This window comes from Orussus abietinus, unplaced genomic scaffold (assembly GCF_000612105.2).
Source record: "Orussus abietinus isolate OABI.00-Male unplaced genomic scaffold, Oabi_2.0 scaffold16, whole genome shotgun sequence".
In the NCBI taxonomy this organism is placed as follows: domain Eukaryota; kingdom Metazoa; phylum Arthropoda; class Insecta; order Hymenoptera; family Orussidae; genus Orussus; species Orussus abietinus.
The window spans coordinates 1,038,755-1,059,779 of record NW_019394714.1 but is presented as its reverse complement, the minus strand read 5'-3'; the positions used below and the strand labels follow the sequence as shown (position 1 = coordinate 1,059,779).

General features: G+C 49.8%; 2 protein-coding genes across 4 annotated transcripts; one reads left to right on the top strand and one right to left on the bottom strand.

Annotated features, from left to right (window-relative positions):
- The first annotated feature begins 5,739 nt into the window (after nt 1-5,739).
- LOC105696990 (TNF receptor-associated factor 4) lies at nt 5,740-19,003 on the top strand. Of its 2 annotated transcripts, none has more exons than XM_012419904.1 (6): nt 5,740-5,912; nt 16,359-16,463; nt 16,549-16,710; nt 16,837-17,154; nt 17,244-17,504; nt 17,616-19,003. In XM_012419904.1, the coding sequence occupies exons 1-6, from the start codon at nt 5,892-5,894 to the stop codon at nt 17,967-17,969; spliced, it is 1,221 nt and encodes a 406-aa protein (XP_012275327.1). In that variant the 5' UTR covers nt 5,740-5,891; the 3' UTR covers nt 17,970-19,003. The 2 variants fall into 2 exon arrangements, with proteins under 2 accessions (XP_012275327.1, XP_012275326.1); XM_012419903.2 differs by lacking the exon at nt 5,740-5,912 and adding an exon at nt 10,619-11,106.
- A 141-nt stretch (nt 19,004-19,144) lies between these two features.
- Nucleotides 19,145-20,242, bottom strand: LOC105696991 (probable DNA replication complex GINS protein PSF2). Of its 2 annotated transcripts, XM_012419906.1 has the most exons (5): nt 20,025-20,242; nt 19,808-19,904; nt 19,620-19,728; nt 19,369-19,530; nt 19,145-19,293 (listed from the first exon to the last, which is right to left on the bottom strand). In XM_012419906.1, the coding sequence occupies exons 1-5, from the start codon at nt 20,050-20,052 to the stop codon at nt 19,246-19,248; spliced, it is 444 nt and encodes a 147-aa protein (XP_012275329.1). In that variant the 5' UTR covers nt 20,053-20,242; the 3' UTR covers nt 19,145-19,245. The 2 variants fall into 2 exon arrangements, with proteins under 2 accessions (XP_012275329.1, XP_012275328.1); XM_012419905.1 differs by having other exon boundaries at nt 19,808-20,242.
- Nucleotides 20,243-21,025: the final 783 nt, after the last annotated feature.

The window sequence follows — 21,025 nt, the reverse complement described above, 5'->3', positions numbered from 1 at the left end:
ATTATCGTACAACCACCTAGCTCCCCGGATAATCCTTCCATTTATAATTCTAGAAAAACCCTTTTTATTCAAACCGATTGCTCACCGTACGACTTACGTTTCTCCGGGCAAGAAATTCAGGCGATCCTCGTTTTTTAGAATCATTTAATCTTGCGAACGTTACGTGGTTAGCCTTTTCTGCGTATATGGTTTACAAGCTGGCACATCCTTCTTCTGCTGCCAGAAAATGACCGCGACGTCGCGCATGATATTATTTAATTCATCCAGACAAGCGTCGAGACGTCTCTTTACCCTGTAAACATCACCTCCACCTCCAGTTTCCCGCGGGTGATTTTTTCCTCGATCGACTTGCAGATGTTCATTCCGTGACTTTGTACATTTCTCGCCACCTCCACCCATTCTTCTCGAAGGAGGAATTTCTTCCTGTTTGTGTACAATCCCTAAATTCCCTTTATTAATTTTTTTATCAGCTGCTTTCCTTTTTCCCATGCAGCATCTTAGTTGGAAGCAATTCAAGCCATTCCGACGGCTTCCTTTAGCCTCTTTATCGCCACCTAATTCAATCGGGTCATATTGAATTCCCCGTGAAATTCTCTTTCTACGAATCTTCCGAGCGGGTTCTCCTTGTTTCTTGCAGTTGCAGCATGTATTTAAACATTGATTTCGGAGTTCTTGGGGTCGATGCTCCGTTTCGAATTTTCTCCCCAATCGACTCGACCTGCTTTTAGTTGGTTTTGATTCTTTTACGTTCCCACTGCCAATTGGGGGATCATCCGAACTAAAAGCATTGTCTTCGACCTCTAATCTTCTTCTATAGGTATGAACGCGTTCATAATTTCGGGAATTCTTAAAATGTACATCTTCATCGAGGTAGCGACGCGATTCGTGTCCTCTTCGTCTTCCTCCTCCTCTTGCGGAAACTCCATCTTTCATCCGAGGATGAACTTCCGGTGGTATTTCTCCTTCTTTCTGATATTTCCCGTACCGCAGATCGTCGATAATTTTATCCGGGGAATTTCTCTTCCTTCCAGGTGTCCTCGTTAGGTTTCGCCCAGCGGGCGATGTCGATGACTCGAGGTGCGATAAAAAATCCCCATCGCCCTTAACGTGCCGCCATTTTGTTCTTGGCGAAGAACTCGCGTTTCTCGTTGCTGGGATTTTCGGTTCACGAGTCCTAGGAACAATGGATAAATGATCTTTGGTACAAGTGGTGTACGGACGTTCCTCTCTAACGGATAGAGGCTCTGAACCTGCGCCCTCGTACCGGCTTATTGTTTTATACTTTTTCACGTAATCTTACGGATTAGCAGACCGGTCTGACCTGATACGATCGTTATACGTTTCCTTGTATCGTCGTTACCCTAAAGGACTCCGGACTTTCGAAGGAGCCGGTTCTTTAAGGGCGAGAATCTCGTCTCTTAGCTGTAAAACCTTGCTGTTCAACCCTGCTACTACCACGGCCACGTCGTCTAAGGTAATGTCTGGTTCTTCGGTCCTGCAATCGCAGGTTGCCGAGGGTTTATGGGTCCCCATACCAGAGGACATGTTCTACATTCGTAATCCCATGCCTGCCTACGAGTTTAACGTTAGTTGACTTTAAAAATATACTTATTAAATATCCCTCCGTTCTTACTCACTTAGGCAGCAGCGTTTGACATTATCTTCCTCGAATAATGCTGATGGACCTTTGTTAATAGTCTTAATTGCAGAATTTTGGTTGTTGGGTGTATAAGGAGTAGCGCCATTTTGATCGCCCATCTCTGGGCATCCTTGAGTCGCACTTATTGCATGTTTTTTTTTTCTCTCTTTTTTTTGATGCAGATTAAGGGTCTGTAAATCAATTATCAAAAGTTAGTTGGAGTAAGTGTCAAAGTCGAGGAATGAAATGAACGAATGAATGTCACGCCGAACTTGCGTAGGGTGTGAATTGGACGCTGAAGAGGGCGACATGAGCTTGGGCGTTGAAACTCAGTTTCAACGTTGATGGTGACTCGATGAGGTGTGATATTTAATGTAATCGGGTATTTCAACTCTGCATTTCTACCGTGCATTCATTCTATCTCGCGGATTCTCTTGGTGATCTTATTCCTTACGATATTCCGGTTTTGCAGGATTGGTTATACTTCTTCGCGAGTGGCAAATTATCTAGCCAAGCCGGAGCACGGAGGAGAGTATGTTACTTCGGTATCGCTATAGGGCGTTGCAATTTGCATTTATAATTATTCTTTTAAGCGATCGTACCGCGAAGAATCGCCAATGCCGTGAATTCAGTCGATAAGGGTTTCTGACGGAGAGGGTCAACCGAATAGGGTGTCAATATTGATCAGTCGGTAGTTGAAGAGGAAAAATTAATTTCATTGAGAAAAATGGAATCAAGAGAGAGAAACCGCAACAGGGATTTTCAGCGATCACGCAAGGAGGAGGTTATCTAAATTTATCGAACACTGCGAAAATCAATTAAAGAAGTTTGTCTTGGTTATGATGACTAAAGGGCGGATGCAAGAAACAAGAAAAATTCATTTCAACGACGTTTGTATCGGTTTCAGCGTACTGCACATTTCCTTGGGAAATTTTGTAATTCAGAGATATGCCCAGACCACGTGTCGATAGCGTTTTTGCCCAGATCGAAGAAATTGATAAGTTGCAGTCCCAACTTCGTGATATGGTACCACGTCTTATCAGACACTCGCAGGTATCCGAAGTAACCAAAAACGAAGTTACGTCGAAAGAGAGTCCTTCGTTAGTTAATGATGAATTGAGGGCAGATGGTACCGCAGCAGAGATAGGAGAAGGGAAGTCGAAAAAGAAGATCCCCAATAGACTTTCATCGACAAGGTCTAAAGAAAATCTTCCACGTGGGAATTATCTCGCAAAGCCGTCCGATGGGTTGGAAGTATCGGATGAAAGGAATTTCAGACTCCAGGGAATTTCTGCAGCCACGACGACCCTGGGCCCTGATTCTTCACTCCACCAGGACATAAATAATTCCAATAACGTTTCTAGAAAGAGAAGATTTATTATTGATAAATGGAGAGTGCCGAAAGGACTCTCTTTGAAGCGGTTCAGGAGAAACCCGTCCGTACTCTCGGAGGACCCTGAAGTGCCAGAAGAGGAGGCTACATTTAATGACGCTACTCTGGCTGAAGAAATACCAAATAACGCGATCAATATCGCGGATGTTGATGAGAGAAGGAGAAGTGGTTTTTTTCAATGGGCGGAAAAATTACCGAAAAGGTTCTCGTTGACGTCTAGGCGAAGCACGTGGGACACCGTCAACGACGATAGCCCCGATAACGGGGTATCAAATGTACAGAGACTACTGGCTGACTTAGAATCGAACCGTGATGTCAAAAGTGAGAGAAAAGGTGTCGATAGTCGACCTACGAGGAAGGGTCTTGTCAGGTTTGCGAGAACTTTGAGGATATCCAGAGAACCGCGCTTAAGTCTCGCGGTGGAACCTACGGAGAAACTTGTCGGCAGAAGAGCTAGTGGTAAGAATAAAGTCGAAGGTATTTTCAGCCACTGTGAACCCGAAGTCTCCCCAGGAGCCGCGATTCCTCGAGCAAGAAGGTCTCCCAACACCCACGCCATAGATTACGAGTTAAAACGCGAATTCCCTCTCTATTCAACATTTAAAGGGGTGCGAAAGTGGCATCCGAGGTCTCAATAGTTCATAAAATATTTCTCATAACCGGGTTCTCCAAATCGTTTGAAACTTTACAACGTGAACGTAGAGGCTACAAGGAAGATCCAGTTATTAACAGATTTGTTTATACGCATTTTAAAATTTGTTATCGAGGGCTGCCCCTCAGACGCCACTTTCACATCCCCTTAATCGTGGCTACACCCTCTCACGCTTGTTTAGATACTTCGGTCCAGACGAGTCCCTACGAAAAGCTCTATCAGATCCCTAGAACCCCGAAGAAAAGGGTGCGGTGGATGTGGAAGAAGTCTAAGCTAGACAGGAGACCGAAGAAGCGGCGATATGGCAAGAAACCAGACAGGAGTCTGCTGACCGCACTGTTGCACCTCCTCAGCCTCCGATCGGACAAGGGGATAATAGTCGTTCCCGATCACTATCCAGGGCTGATCTTGCGAATCGCCGAAAAGAGAGTCCCTTTCGACGAGGAGGCGGAAACGCTGCGGATTCTGGCCTCCGCGGCGAAGATACAAATCGACCGCGGCGGACTGGCCAAATCGGAGGCGGACAAGTTGCACCTCTTCAAGGAGAAGCTGCACCACTATCTGGAAATTATTCCGCACTTGCACCTGAACGGGCGGGTGCCGAATTTTGCCAAGATTCTGGAGGAGATTCACTCTATGTTGAGAAATGTACATTTTCCGGGACCTCGGAAAGACGAAGAGACGCTGGAGATCGCAGTGGTGAAGTCGGAGCCGACGTCGGTAGTCGAAGAGGGCACGTCCACCGAGATCCAGTCGATCCTGAAGAGACCTCGGCGGCTCACTTTGGACACTCTGGATCATCTCCGTCTCTCCTCTGTCGTCGACTCTAAAGTGCATCTAAACAAGAGTCGCACGAGCCTCTTCAACCTCTTCATCAGGGTCTGCCCGTGCGCCTGTTTAGGCGGAGAAACCGCAGCGATATACCCGCGCCGCACGCGAGCATGACCGCGCTTTCATTCGACATTAAATCCGCCTCACAGCCGCAGGAATATACTTGCTTAGACGCTTATTTTACGGCTAACAATTAGACCAATTGTTCCTTTGAACTCCACATTAAGATTTAAATACGGCGCGGGTTAGGACATAACGCGACTAAGGAAATTCGGCAATTTCGAAGTTCGCGATGCGAAAGGATTAATTAACGAGAGCGGCAGGTCATTATAGAAGCTACAAGTTAAGATTCATTAACCGCGTTCTATGCCCTCGTTATACGGTCGTGCGGCCACGACGGCAAAGAGGGAAAGTACCCCCTAGTTGCCTTGGACTTACTCTTCATTAAACTTATTTGCCAGCCATAATTCCGCGCGTCTCCCCCGACATTCGTAACCCTCGAGTGCACCGACGTACAGTCTGCAACGTTGACGCTCGCTGGGATCGAGATCAATTCGCTAAAAAATTAGAAAAGAGGTGAAAATGGGATTTCACGTACTCCACGGTGTTTCATGGTATCGGTGCGCCGCCACCTCCTGCGACCCTGCGTTTTCCAGAGTCCAGGAGTACATACCCGGTGGAGGGACGTAGCTATTCCGGTGCGGGCCGCAAGCGGCATAATAACGCGTACACGGTCCGCACCTACACACGAGGACCCCATAGGATGTCTCGTCCATGCAAGGGAGACCCACGAGTGCGTCGCCCCGCTCGCCGTCTCTTTCTCTCTCCCTGCCCTCCTTGCCGCGTCTCTCTCTCCCTCCCTTCTTCGGCGGCCCCTCGAGCGTCCTTCTCGCTCCTATGCTCCGCGTATCGCGCCGTCCTTTTTTTTTCTCGACCTCCCCGTCCACGCGTGCCATCGCGTCTCTCTCTCTCTCTCTCCCGTTTCCTGTCTTCCAGGCCATACGGGGTCTCCCTCGCTCCCAATGTGCCTCTCATGAGGACGTCTCGCTCCTCCACCCTTCCCTGAGCGGCGCCGTCTATCCGTCTCCGGTACTTCCTGTGTTCCGCCACGCTCACCTGTCGACCGTACCACCTGCCTTTATAACTATCTAAGTACGCGCGCGACGTGCGTCGTGCCTCCTCCGTCGAGTACTCGCCGAGCGTGGAGCGAGCGGCGCACGACACCTGGGTGACCAGGTAACCGGCGTTACCCCGACGACCTGCGAGGAGTCCTGACGAAGTGGCGGTGCCGCCGACCGAAGTAACACCCCCTGGTTTTTCTTCGACCCCAAGATTCGCCCTTTCGACGTCCTGCCTCGTCCACGCTCCTAGGATGAATGCCCGCCGAGCAGGAAACGGTGAGTGCTCCAGTTTCTTCTCGTCATCGGTGCGACATTTCTTAATTGTGATCAATTCATCTTGAGTGTACTGCACTGAGAAAAAAATGTCACTGGACTCAGGTTGTAATTAGTAACATGAAATCGGGGGATTAATTTAAATTTTTTGCACCGAGCAAAATTAAGCTAATCGAAGATTAAGATAGTCGATGAGAATTCGAAATCGGGTGGTTGATCTTAATCACGCGTTGGGTAATCCTTGATTAAGGATCATTCGAGATATTAAAGATATATCCAAGGTGGCACTAGGTGCGTCTCAGGTCGTCACGGTGCCTTATTTCGAGGATTTTCAAGGTCCCAGGCCCCGCCGACTTCCGGTCCTTGTTCCTTTCGACGCTCCTTTTGAACTGCCGTTGTTAGCCCGACACGCTCGACGATTTACACGCTGTTAACGGAAGGAAAATTGTCCATTATACATCCCCCTTAGATTAGCCTGGAAGTGGGCGACTCCTCGGCTCCTCTATCATTTCGTCGTTCCCTGGAAATGTGGAGTAACCTGGGACCCCATTTGTCGATTTACCTCCTGGCGACGCTTTTTACCTTTTCCCAAAGAGATCATTGGTCAACCCGTGACCCCGGGGTCCATCGAAGTTCCGATTTGAAAATCAAATGGAAAGTGCCCACCGATGGTATCGCCTTAACCCGGTCCCTTAACCGGGGATTCCTTGACATTCGGTTAGCCCGCGACTATTAATGGCGAGGCCTTCGAAAAATTCGAGGTAACCGAATACATGAATACCGATCATTTCGGACACGCTTTCGTGGAAGAGCTTTTTTTATTGCCCCCGGGATTGCCGACGCTTTTCCCTCGCCATCGGCAGTTCGAGCATATGTCGACGACTGGACATTATGTCGAGGCCTTAAAAGGCGCTCTTACCGGAATGGAATTAGCATCGCATCAATGCGAATTAAAGATGACTTCCCATACCAGTCACGCTAGCGCGATATCTGTAATTAATTCCCGTCACGTCCTATGGCACATCGTGTATATTAATGGACCCCGCGTTATACCTTCGGAACGCGAGCATGACCGATGTTTTCGAGTTATCCTTTGAACACGGAGCCATTTCGACATACGGGCGAAATTCGTCTGACCGTGCAGGCGATATTGGACCAAACGTCGGGCGCCTTTAGTAGCTAAAGGGTGATTCGATCGATCTAGGCCGATCGAGCTTCGTTTATGGGGACGGCGATCGCTAGCGCTGCAACGCGCGGAAACGCAGGAAGTTCCCCGGAAGTGAAGAAACCCGACGTAAATAACCTGAGGGTCCGGTCCAACTTTCTTCTCGCTATTTCTGCCGAGGCCGGTGCAGCGATTCCCGATCGCCCCGGGGGAGAAACGAATAGGCCGTTAATGGCTACGCGGAAACATTTACATCCGCTCTTGACCGTGCGCATGCGCGCTCAAGGCGCAATATCATAATTCAACTCGATCCGCCACCTTTTCACGATTTCATCGTGAAAGTATTCCGCTAAGAGCGTTCGGAAGGATCGCCGCGGCACTTCGGCCATTTTTTACCGCGCAGAAGATAGAGAGGAAAAAAAAATGAGTAAACGGAGCAAAAAATAATGAAAATCTCAGGAAAGTGCATTCCTAGAGTAGTCGGAGGTGAGGCCGATTCGGCCTCAAGAATCGGTAGCTTCTCGAGCCTCTTCCTCGACTTTCTCCAACGCGGTAACCCCATGCTCGATGGTATCACCGCCGCTGGTAACGCGTAATTTCAACGATTTACGTAATCTCTACATATCATTACCGAGTTGTTTTACTAATTTCGGTGGATTCTCTGCTGGAGCCTGTTTTTTACGCGAAGTCTTCGTGTCGATGAAAATCCAGGAAAACCTGACATGGGTACAGGAGCGACGCGGAAACAGGATATAACTCTATGTAGAATGATATTATAATTCCTTCGGATTTTTTATTCGACGGGAATTATTTTCTCATAGAAATAGATTCACGGGATTGGTTGAGCATTCGAAAGTCGTACGCGAAACCGTGAAGTTGAAAATCGGTTCCATGGGGTATTTGATCCCGCCGTTTCGCGTCTTCGCCTCGTTCGAGGTGAGATTCGATTCGGCTCGGTAGATCGAACCTGGAGCGCCGAAGCCGGCAGCTGTCGTGACAGCTGCAAGAATTTTTCCGAAACGCACCTTGCTCGGTCCCATTTGCTCCGGGGTCCGGCGGTGCAGCAGCCATCTCTTAGGGCCCGAGTCGCGACATTCCAGCGAGTTCGGATTCGCCGTTCGCGCATAGACCCGCGGATAAGGTTGCGACTCGCCAGTTCGAGATGAACTCGGGTCTCTATCCTTTCACTTGGCCGTTTTCCGAGGCGAGCACGCCCCTCTAGGTAGAGGCGCGCGGACGTGTTTCCATGGCCGGTTACTCAACCGATCGCGGCTTCGTAGGTGTCGCGACAGGTTAACGCGCCGCCATTATCTTACTCCACTTTCCTCCCGTTCCCGCGGCGATATTCTCGGCACATTTTCCCGAGGGTTCCGCGTCGGATTCGGGACCTTACGCCAGGAGTTACGGCCTACTTCGAAGAGGCGTTAGGATAAGAGAGAGGCCGCGAAAGACGAGCCCGGTGGAGCCGAAACGAAGGGTCGGAGCAGATGCGCGCCCGCGGCACAGGAAGTTCGGACTTACACGAGGAGCAGCTGACCGGCGAAGGAAAAATTCCATCCCGTTCGATGCCAAGGGTCGGAAGAGAGAGAGAGACGGTCGATCTTCGATCTTCCATCGACCGAAGGCCTCCTAACCCCTGGAAGCGAACATGGCGAGCTCTACTAATAGCCGATAACGATCGTTCGCTGATTTCCTACCCTCGTTCAGCATCTTTTTTTTTCTTTTTTAAAACAAAATAACGATCGATCCGTGATTTTCTACCCCCGTCATGTATTTTGACCCACAATTGCGATAACGAGTCCTTCAGGGAATTTCTACCCTCATTCGATAGCGGACGTCCTGTGTATTTTTTGGACAATGGCGATAACGATGATTCAGGGATTTTCTACCCTCTTTCGATTATGGACACATGCAGGTACGAACGACGCTCTAAGGGAGGAGTCGCGAGATGGGCCAGGGATGGGCCCCGAAGGGACAATGGACCCATCCCGGGGGCTGCAGTTGGTTTTCGAAAGTCCTGCATCCACGGGTGGATCGATCGTACAAAGGGCCAGGTCGGAGGGCGGAGGTGCGGGGGAGGAGGGTGCTCGAATCGGGCCAGACGCGGAGGGCCGCAGCTGTCACAGCAGCTGCAACCTTTTCGATATTATTCCAGAGGGGCGAGCACCTGGAAAGAACGACGCGGAGTCTCTCTTTGTCCGTCGAGGCCCGGGCCAGGACTTATCTCGTATCCCTTATCCCTTATCGGTTCCGGGACCCTCGTCGTCCCGGAAGCATCTCCAGGACCCCGGGAGATCGCTAAGTGACCCTTCTCGAATTTATTAAAAAATCCCCCCGACCCTCTGAGTGGCGACTTTGAGAAAATGAAATTGAATTAAATTGGTGATTAGCAATCGAGGGAGATTTTTGGATCGTTCGTTATCAACGAGACTTCTATCGCGGTCGATATACGTTCTCGGGGGTTAGGGTATAATCGATGCGAGGGATATCGTCTAGCCGGGAACCGGCACTATTAATTACGTCCTCCGGCCGATTCCAGGTACCGGATAAAAAGATGCCGCGGGGTTTGCGGTCCTCGAATTCGCGAGAGACTTACACGTGGGCGATCCATTAACGGAAAGGACGGAAGGGAAAAAAAACGTCCCCCTAGGAATGTCCAAGAAAGTCGTGGGAGGTTGAAACGCCCCGAGGTCAACCGACCGAAGCGATCGCGCCGATCGGACCTGCGGGTTGAACGCGTGGAAAAGATCGGGGGAGATTAAACTCGGATTAAAGTTAACCCTAAAATTCTACGGACTCTAGTGGAGTTTGAAAATCTGGAAAAGAGAGCATGCAAAGATCGGGCCTCGTGTTTCGAGTGATCCGAGGTGATCGGAGTGGCGGTACCGGTTGCCGGTCACATTGTGTACATCCTCCTGCACGTATAGGTGTGGACGCGACCGAGCAGCGACCGACCAGAAGGCTCGGCTAAGGTGGGGGGAAGGTCGAAGAAGGCCGCAGCTGGCTAGATCCTGTCCGCGTGCGGCAAGACGCAAGAAGCATACTTCGATTCAGGCCCGACAATCTCCTCCTTCCCCGGCAACCTGCAGTTGGCAACACGACCCCGTCCTCGCGGATACGCATACCGGCCCGGATCCGCGATCGAGACCTCCCTCGCGTAGATCCAAGGGAAATAACCTCAGGAGAGAAATTCCGAAGAAAATAGGAAATCCCGAAAATTCTCGAAAATTCTATACGCGACCGGAGGAAGAGTCGGGCAGGATTTTTCCGCAGCGGAATCGCAAGGAGCGGGGCCGATCGGCTCCGGAATCACGGCAGCCTCGGCGGGTGCGCCACATCGCTCGATAACGCCGTCTCGGTCCGATCGGTCGTTCTCTCTCCCTCCGCGCGGTCACCTCTCCGAGTCTTCCACCTGTGTCCTTTCCTCTCTTTCCGTTGGAGCCGAGCCGACCAATCCCGAGGCCGGCCGAGCGGGCGCGGGCCAATCGGCGGCGCGCGCAGCTCGTGGCTCGGCTACCTCTCGCCGCGGTCGAGTCGAGACCAGTCGAGACCAGTCCGTCACGGAACGCCGTTGGGTGAGGTCGTCGTCCTGCGGCCCCGCGCAACTCTCCTGAAAACAAACGACAGTCGCTCCAAACTAGGGCGCCCCCAAAGTGGTCGGTTACTTCGATCGTTATTAATTGGCAGAGGTATACTTTCGTAACGTACCGCGATCGCGGTTTCGGAGGACACTCGCAGCCGCGAGACCGCGAACGCCGCCGGGTCCTGGGCGCATGCGCCGGGCGCGCCGGCCGAAGAGGGCACACCCGAGACCCGAGAGGGGCCCGCTTCACCCTGGGTGGCAGGAGCTCCGCGAAGATGGTGCGCGGTCTCTCGCAGTGGACAAAGACTCTGAGCTTCCCGGCGAGGGTGTCGCCCCAGCGGCCCGCCAAGGAGAACAAGGCCTTTCCCGTCAGTCCCAGCGCCAGCCCCACCTCGCCGCCCAGCCCCGTCAACGACAACATGGAGAAAGCGCCCATCATCACCGACGAGGTGAGCCGCGCAACGTCGGGCCCGTTTTTACTATTTTTTTTCTCTCCTTTTCTTTTTCGAGAAATCCTCGCCGAGGTCCTTCCAACTCGACCGAGAGGCGTCCCTCGGGAATACCTCTCGGAATATTTCCCTAATCTTCGCGAGGGATTTTATGGGTTGTTTATAAACAGTTGCGGACTACTCGATTCCCTCGAAGAGTACCGAATGAAATGCTTTGTCGGAGGAAGAGGAAAAGATGGGGAAAATTATTCATCTCGGTTGAGAATTCCCGGGAATGCGTTAATTTATTCGTCGCGATTGTTGGGATGTTTTTTCGAGAGGTATTGCCGCGGGCGAATGTAGGGATCGATTTTCACGGATTTATCGATATTATGCGATCGAAGGGTCGTCCTGGCCGGAGAGTCGAGGCGATCCTTGGGATTTTAGAACGACTTGCGTTCCAGGAGGGGTTACGTCATGCCGGAAATTTGTCTTTCGCAAGGCCGAATTAGCGAGCGGCATAGCAGAACCGGAAAGAACGCCACGCGGGACTCCCGAATCCGTCCCGAGGATTTTTATGAGCGATTTGAGGTTAGGACGCGGAAAAATCTTGTACCACAGAGAATGAGCACATGGTTTTTCTTACGTTTCCGCCCCCTCCTCTCTGTCGAGCCGTTGGTAATTTCGGCACTCGGGGTTACTCGCTATTACCGCAAACCAATGTACTCCGGGTTTATTCTGTGTTACGCACTCGGTAACAATGTGACCTATACTTTAAACCCTGCCGATTGTCCCTAGTTTTAAGTGCCGGCGCTTTTATTAAAGCGTTTCGCGAGACCTTAATGTATAGAAACTGCAACGGCGCGGTTGTAAAGCTCCGCAAGCGGCGAGAACGATGGCGTTTGTTAGGGTTGCGGCCATTGTTTAGGGCAATGTTTTAGTTTTTATTCTTATGGCCTCGATCGGATGTGAGACCTTCACCGGGTAACGGTGGCTGGGCGCTGTAATAATTGGACTAATTGAATTATGGAATATTTAACACACCGGAAGGTTTGGGCTTGTGAGAGGGACTTGATAAGGGCCAGATATGAATGGACGTTCAGTCGATTTTCGACCATTCTTGGACCCTGTCGACGACGGGGTCTTCCACTTTTGTTCATTGTTTCATACACGTCTACAATATATCGGGCCTAGTCCTTTTGTTTTTTTTTTCTCATTTCTGATGTCCTTTTAAATATATATATATTTATTTATCCTTTATAAAACGAGTCGATCGGTCCGTGTTGGCCATTTTTGGGAATCCGATCAGCTGGCCCCCTCACTTTGGGGGCGATTTTCCAGGTTTATCTCTCGAGCCGACTGTTGACAAACTCCGATCACGTAAACACGTCCAAACTTCCGATCCCCACTTTCCTCGACAAGGATTGGGCTCTCCGCCACTCGTTTACCCGAAGATCTCGAGCCCGGTAGAGAGATCTGGCCCCCAGATGCGACGAGGCTGAAATTTAAAGGCCGTGACCGGGTACATCTGTTAGGGCCATTGGGAAGAGAAAAATCGAGAGTCGTTTTCTTTCGTCCTTTTTTTTTTCTTTTTTTTTTTCCCTGCGACCTAACCCCTGTGTATACCGTCAGGCAGTCTGGAATTTCTCCGGGGCTTCCGTCACGCCTAAAAAATTCTATGTATCGGTTTTCCATTTAAGAGAAATAATTTAATTTGTTTTTTATATTGACAATCCCCAACGCGGCACGGGAACACGAGTCGCGGCAATGGCGGGGGACTTCCTCCGACTGCTTTGATTGAATTTTCGCACACCGTATAAAGATAAACTCCATTTGTCGGGACGCGGCGAGGAAGGTGCTCGATTTTTTTTCTACTGGTCCGCAGATGATCCAGACACGTTTAGGAAGAATGGCGGGTACAGTGGCGGTTATTACGCTAGTTTAGAACCCGACCTACCGTTGCCCAGTACAGTCGGGTTGTCTTCAGTTTGTTGTTCTCACCTTTGAGACGATCGAGAGGTTTTACCGGGACCCGGTTAAACTGGTACGAAGGAAATAAAGGGGAGAAGAGAAGAATAAAAAAACGAACAAACGAGGAAAGAAGCGCAAAACTGTCATCGTACACCTCGCTTCAATTTCGGCGCTCCGTGGCGATAGGGTCAGCCAGACCGGCGATTGTCTCTAAGAAACGCAGCCGCCGTAATTAATTCCGTTTCTTATTTTTTTTTCTTCTTTCCTTCCCTCCTCTCTCTTTTTTTTTTCCTTATCTCCCTTGCCCGGCTTAAGTCGCCGTTTTAAATGGCCGGAACCGGTTATTAAGCGGAACCGAAATCGAAACCAAAACCGTGATGCGTTTTTGTTACCAATTCTGGAAGTGGCAAACACGTCCACGTGCCGATTGCCTAAAGCGTGGGGGAGGCCATTGATTAGACCATGAAACCGCAGCGGGGGGTGCACTGCTAAGGGAGGCTTGGGGGGAGATATCCTCGGTTAAGGGGAACCCATGGTGGCCCATGGGGATGTCTCGAGACACTCCAGGAGGTTGCGACCCCATCGGGGCACAATGGACGGTAAACGTCCTCCTCTCGTGGCTCGTTTTGTGTAAATACAATTTGGGGGCGATTCGGCAATATGGCCGCGCGGCCAGATGGCACGCGATGTATATCCGTGTTTTATGGCCAGTCCAGGGCCTCCTCGCTCTCATCTCGCGGTTTTGCACTTCCCTGTTCGTATCGCCGTTCCTTCCTCGTCCCCCGTGGACGACGACGAGGGTGTCGGGTCAACTGGTGCACTGCACCGAGAGAGAGAAAAAAAAAAAAATAGATGTCATTAAGTCAATGAAATATTTTGGTTACGTAAGGAATCAGTCGACTCGGAGAAATCGTCGTAATTACAACGAAATGCCGCATCCAGTTTAATGGAATTCATTTGGAGTCAAATAATTATTTCTTCGGTTCAATGAATACTTTTGTTTCCGAGAGGGTGGAGGCGCCGTCGCTCTGCGGTTTCGTGCTGTCGGGGCGTGATTAAAAATTGGGACAAGAGGCCCGGGATTTTTTAGGGGATCTAGGAGAGGGGGGAAACGGGACAATTTGAGAGAACAGATTAACCGGCCGACCTCTGATCTCGTGGTCGTTCCGGTTCCCGGGAGAGGACACTTTGCGGAGTCGACGTTCGCCGGTAGTCGGTTTTTATTGTTCTTTCCTCTTTTTAATTTTTTTTTTTTCTTTATTACGGGGACTCGGGTAATCGGTAATTCCCGGGGAATGCAAAATGCCGGGTCGTCGAACGCGCCTTCGCGGTTTAATTGGGCTCGGGGGGGAGCCCAGAGGGGAGTGACAATGCGTCGGTAGTTGGTGCAACGCCGGAGATGCAGTTGGCGCGGCGTGTAAAGTATCCTCGGGCGCAGCCGGCCCGGCGAGGCGGCGAACGAGGGGCCGAGTGGGAGCGAGAGAGACCGACCGAGTGGCCCGGCCGCGGGAGGGAGAGAGACGCGGAGAGGCCAGCCAGACGACGGCGGAAGCGTGGGAACCCAGCGAAACGGATGGCCTCGGTCGCTTCCGAGCGTTCTCCGGAGGCGACCGGCCGCCATCTTGCGGCGAACGCTCTCGGCCCCGGCTCTGGAAATGCTTTTTGCACGGTAAAATGAATGCATATACCTGGATATATATATATACTGCGTGGAAGAGTATCGATCGCATCGAAATCCGCTCTACGGAGAATGGCCTTTGAAGGATGCCGCCCACCGTCGATCGATTTTCACGATCAACCGCTACCAGGGGGGCACCATGGATGGGAAACCCTGACACGCCGAAATCGAAACGTCACCCCGTGAAGGAGGTGACGGGAATTATTCCCGTCACGCGATCCGCACGTTCCGGGTGGAGGCGCGTCCCGCGATGACTCCTTCTCGCACGTGGGGCTATCCGCTCGGGGACGATGTCCTTCTTTCAGAAACGATTGTTTTTTATTTCATGGGATTCGGTAACATGTGACGTTCGGATTTAAAAACCCTGAAGATGTATCGGGGAGTTCCTATGATTTCTAGCATTAGAATCTAGGCTCTCTTGACCGGACTACCCTTTGATATCTCGTACATGGGGAGGTCGGGGCAAGGCGGCTCAAAGGGAATTATTTTTGGGGAGCGTATGCAGATGGCGATGTACAATGGGAGGCATTCGAGGATTCTCAAGAATTCACGGTGTAAGTGACACCGGACTTTCGGCTCCGGGAATCCAGTCGGCCCTGAATCATCCGTCTCTGGAACTCTATCGCTGTTTGCCGGGCTTATTGTTCGAAACTGGGGACTTCGTACCGTTTCGAGTCCCCTAGAACTTTGAGGGGATCATTCGTGCGTACTGGCCCGCGCAATCGCGATAAGGGCCCAGTGAATTTCCAGGGGCGAAATGCTCAAGCGGGCAGTTACTCTTGCGTGCTCTCGGGGCGAGCGTTGAACTCCATGACGAGCGGCCCGGAACTCGGTTCCAAGGTGCGAGGTGGTTCCCCGGGTCGATCCTTGACTCCTCCGTCTCGCCAAAAAACGGGGCGTTGGGTCAGGGTTCCTAAAAAAATAAAAATAAATTCGCGTTTTTGGATTTTTTTAATATTCTCCTGACCTACGTCTCCAAGGTCTCGCGGTTCCCACGAGGGTCCTCTCGGTGCCGCTCGCTGGCCGTTCGTCGACTCGACTCTATCATTTTTGGTTTGGACCCAGATTTCGAGGGCGAGACCCAAGAGTGTGCGGGAAAAGTCGAGAGATCTCGGAGAGGCGTCCCGACGCCCGGCAACGGGTCGCACTTGCCGCGCCGAGAGAGAGAGAGAAAAGTGGAACGCGCAAAGATTCCGTGTCCGTTACTTCGCCTTGACGTCACACGGACTCGTAATCATCCCGGGGATGACCAGGATGACGTGCGAGCGACTTACTAAATAATTCGGCTAGGCGAGGTTTAGGAGATCGGAAATGTATCGGGCGGTGCCCTTAACGCTTTGCGTTAACCCTTTGCGGTCCAGGGTTTCTGAAATCGCCTCGGAGGCGACGTGAGACCTCAAAGGGTTAACCACGTCTATTCGTGGCCCTTGAGCTTTTACCACCCGCGTCGTTCCCAACGTGGACTCGGTATTTTCTTTCTTCTTTTTTTTTCCCTTCTTCCTTCCTTTCTTCCTCTCCTGCATCGCCGGATTCCCGAACGACCGTCCTCGGCTGGAACCGTTTCCGCGTATTTACGACTGGCCGGCGGGACTAAAGTTCTTAAACTCTTATTATCTCGTTGCAGAACTTCCAAGACTTGGAAGCTGAGAAGGCAATAATGGGATCGATCGTTTACTGCATCCATCATAAAGACGGTTGCAAGTGGTCCGACGAGCTGAGGAAACTTAAGGTAACGCGTGTATTCGGCATAAAATGTTCCCGATTATTATTTATATTTTTGCGGGTGAGGTTTAATTAGTTTCTGTGTTATCCAGGCACACTTGAATACGTGCAAGCACGATGCGGTGCCCTGCAGCAACAAGTGCGGCGCAATGATCCCTAGAGTCCTCATGGAGGACCACCTGAAGTACACCTGTGCCCAGAGGAGAGCGAGGTGTGACTTTTGCGCCAAAGAATTCACCGGTCATACCCTCGAGGTAATGAGGTTTTATCGGGCTGTTAGTGCGAGTAGCTCGGTGGCTTAATATCGGTCCTGCACTTGATCTCCGATTTTTTTTTTACCGTGGTATTAAACGTCGCGTTTTTATCTTATTCTTGTGCAGAAACACACCGGTACCTGCGGCTACGAGCCCCTCTACTGCGAGAACAAATGCGGCATGAAGGTGCAGAGGCGGCACCTTGGCCAGCACAAATTGGGGGAATGCGCCAAGAGGTTGGTGGCCTGTCGCTATTGCAGCAAGGAGTTCGTCTTCGATACTCTTGGAGCTCACCACGCCAAGTGCGGAAGGTTCCCCGTGGCTTGTCCGCATCGCTGCGAGACCGCTGTTCTGCCCAGGGAGGACCTCGAGGTCCACCTCAAGGACCACTGTACAACCCACCTGTTGTCCTGCACCTTCAAGGATGCCGGCTGCCGCTTCAAGGTATTCAATCGACCCCTTGATACCTTCGATAAGGATCCCTCGGGTCGCCGTGGTCGGGGCAGGTCGTCTAAATGATCCCGTTTCAACAGGGCAACAGGTTCTCTCTGGACAAGCATCTCGAGGAGTCGGCCAAGATGCACCTGAGCCTGATGTGCAGCGTGGTGACCAAGCAGCAGCATCAGATCACCAGCTTGAAATCCGCTATCGGGAAGCTGTCGCTCAATTACACGGGCACGCTGATATGGAAGATCACGGACTACACCGCCAAGATGTCCGAGGCGAAGGCCAAAGAAGGCATGGAACTCGTCAGTCCACCATTTTATACTAGTCAATATGGATATAAGTTACAGGTACTTGTCCCAGCTCTTTCTCGATGGCGGGGGTGTTAGACCCTCCGACGTCTACCTTAGCGCTATCCGATATCCAAGTGAATGGGATTTAAATGCGACTCCTTGTTCCAGGCGTCCGTCTTCCTCAACGGCAACGGGACCGGCGAGGGCAGTCACATCTCTATATACATAAAGATCCTACCCGGGGAATACGATGCTCTCCTCCGCTGGCCCTTTTCCCACAGCGTGTCCTTCACCATGTTCGACCAGACCGTCTTGGCCGAGAAAGCCTGCAACATCGTCGAGAGCTTCATACCCGACCCCACGTGGAAGAACTTCCAGAGGCCCAGCCGGGAGCCGGACTCGCTTGGCTTTGGCTTTCCAAGATTCGTGTCTCACGAGATGGTCAAGAAACGACATTTCGTTAAAGACGACACCATGTTCATCAGAGTCAAGGTCGACCCTAGCAAAATCGTCGCGGTTTAAGCTCGGCCCCTCGGGTCGACCGACGTTATTTCTGTGAATTAAAGGAATCTTTATCGAATGTATAATGGCCGATGCCGCAACGCGCACGTATCTCTGAAAGATCCCCGTGGCCAGGTGACCATCTTTCAGGCTTTACGCGCGACATTGTTGCAATGACGTCACATTTTGCGGCGATATTTTGTATCGTGGCAATATCGGGCTCTGCGCGCATCCATTTGGATAGGTTCGGTAAATATTTCTCGTGTAAATATTGGACTCTGAATGGAGGAAAGTACTTAGGAACGATGATATATACGACAGGACTGAGATCGATTAGGACGTTGCATCGACGTCCGCGAGGACGTGTGAATAAAATCGGATAACTCATACCGCGCAAACGATAGATACATCACACGCAACTAGTATACAGTTTTTGTCATACTTCTGTATGTTTTTGACACGTCTACTTTGTGTTTCGATGATATTTATAGCATTAGTAATTTATTTTTACTGCGAGGTGACTCTACTCGTGCACATCGAACTGGATGAACTCCTTTGATTGTCATGCCTCGAAGACAATGTAGGTGTTCATGATATTTTAAACAATGATTCTGGTTAATGGTTAAAACCCCGAGAAATTGACGTCGCTGCGTTTATGTCTTGTTACCGTCGACGTCGATTGCAGGTTGGCAGTTAAAGTTTACGTAGGGAAATTTCTTCACTGCGAATGATATTACCAGCCTACGATGCATTTAATTCTTATACGTATGTTCTTTTGATAAAATGTCGAGGAAACATTTTATACTTAAAGATAAAAATCAAAGATTACTAAGGCCGTGTACTATATAAGTAATATGTAAATATTGTGAAAAGCGATGTTAAACGGTGGGCAACATTTGGATAACTAAGTTGCTATTAATTATACCAATGTGTAAATACATCTCCCCAATATCCTCGGGATCGATAACGAGAAAATGTGATTGAGATGCTAGTGACTGTATGTAACACTTGAAACGAAGTACAGAGGTAAAAAAAAAAAGTTACATAAATCTTAATAGATCGTCAGCATTTTCTTGAATTCTTATCCTCCTTGCAGTGCCGACATTTTCAAAAAGTGTGTAAGATACGGTAGAGTATACTGCAAGCCCTGCACATTTTTAGGGGAAGTGGAATTAAAAATGAAACCCTGGTATCGATGAATATATCAAAGAATGATGCATTTATGATACAAACTGGTTATATAAATATAGATTGTGATATAAGCGAATGAAAATTTATTATGCACTATTTCAATCAACTATTGTGAACTCTCCGAGTTCTGAGATGAACTGCCTTGGTTGTCTCTCTGAAACAAAACACGATGACTTTAGTAAAGACAGAGATATAAATAAATAACGTGCAGGGATGGAAGAGGACATACCAATTGTATTCGTAGCATTTGGTCAAGAGCATGAGGCAGTAACGATCTCACGCTATTGATCTCCATTAGGGTTAGATGATCCAATTGAGCATGCGTGCCATCGGATTTCAAAAAGGCATCGATCGACGTACGCAATTTTGACGTTCGTATATCCCATATATCCTAGAAATGTAAAAATGACAAATAGTAAATATTAGCATCGATATTTGACCAAGCAAATCGTATTACCAAAACTGAACAGATTTGAACACCTTTATCATCGTTCTGATATCATCTATCTCTGGAATGTCATCGGGTGCTGCGTTAAGAAGCAGTTGAGCTTCTTCCATGTAGTGGTTGCTTGGCATTTTTGTGAAAACCCTGAAAAGACATAACGATTGTCATCGGCACTTAACAAGAAAGCTTAAAACCAATTATATATAAAAGTTAAGCGACTCACTTAGAAGCTTTCTCCATTTCTTTGAGGTTTTCTAGGTTATTCGGCTCCATCCAATCATGGCATATTATCCGGCACTTTTGCTGCTGTTTTAAACTAACTGCCAACCATATCGGGACTTTTAGAGGTAGACCCGCGCGAAAAGGGCCGAACGATCCGGAGATCAGGTGAATCGTGCTGTTATTGAAATTCGGCACTATTTCAACCAGTTGCCTCTCACCTAAAAACTCGATCTCCGCCGGGTCCATGTCACCGAGTATTGTCACAAGCGTTCCCTCATCGCTTTATTTAGAATATAAATATTATCTGTTAAACGGATTTACGTTAAAATTAAGTATGAAATGTGACATCTATCATGCGATACTTGGTAAGCGGTGTTTGCAAGTGCATTAACCGTCTCATCCTCCACCGGAGGTCGCGCAGGACGCGGTCGCTCGATCCTTCCCGTGAATCTCTCAACTCATCTCTGATTTGAAAGACAAGCAGCTTTCTCTCGTAGTTCGAAATCCTGCCGTGGCGTAGCGTCACCGCAGAGAGCAAAGAGGAAGCGCGTCTCTCTTCTTTACCGACGACGCCATTGCTAGTCCGTGAAGGCATCAACGGAGCAAGAGATCGGACATCTCGAGCACCTTCGTTGCAAAAGTCGCTAATAGGTTCGCGGAACCGTCCAAGATGGCGACACCTGTCCATTAAGTTCGTACAAGCTCGGATTCGCTTTTAGAGCCGCTATTAAGGTCAATTTCGCATAAAAGTGAGTATGCCCGGGTTGTTACCGACTGTATTCACAAATAGACTACGACTACCGTGAATCCTCTACGCGTTCGTCCCGAGACATACGTTGCCCTCCACTGGCATAGGTAACACGTATATCGTATAAAAATTTCACGAAGCGACTTGTAAAGCCCGGAACGGTACGTAACGTCGACGTGGCTCTAGCCTCTCTTCGGGGCGGACACGTGGTGCAACCTTGCGTCACTTAACCCCCTTCCACGGAGGCCGAGGGTGGTTTATCGGGTCTTAGGGTGAATTATCGATAATAACCCTAAATCCCGGTGCACTTCGAAATTCGGAGCGATTTCCTTACGACCCACTGAACTGATAAAAATCCACGTGAATTAACATACATTTTTACACACCTCATAAACGAAGGTTCGCATAGAAAAGCGTAAAATGGAAGATGTAGAAATACAGGTAACATTGCATTATTTACCGTATCAGTGA

Coding starts and splice junctions, on each gene's coding strand:
- LOC105696990 (XM_012419903.2), top strand. CDS start 10,933: ATGGTGCGCGGTCTCTCGCAGTGGACAAAGACTCTGAGCTTCCCGGCG. Junction 16,464..16,548: donor ACGAGCTGAGGAAACTTAAG/GTAACGCGTGTA, acceptor TGTGTTATCCAG/GCACACTTGAATACGTGCAA. Junction 17,155..17,243: donor ATGCCGGCTGCCGCTTCAAG/GTATTCAATCGA, acceptor CCGTTTCAACAG/GGCAACAGGTTCTCTCTGGA.
- LOC105696991 (XM_012419905.1), bottom strand. CDS start 20,052: ATGGACCCGGCGGAGATCGAGTTTTTAGGTGAGAGGCAACTGGTTGAA. Junction 19,729..19,807: donor GAAATGGAGAAAGCTTCTAA/GTGAGTCGCTTA, acceptor ATGTCTTTTCAG/GGTTTTCACAAAAATGCCAA. Junction 19,294..19,368: donor AAATGCTACGAATACAATTG/GTATGTCCTCTT, acceptor GTTTTGTTTCAG/AGAGACAACCAAGGCAGTTC.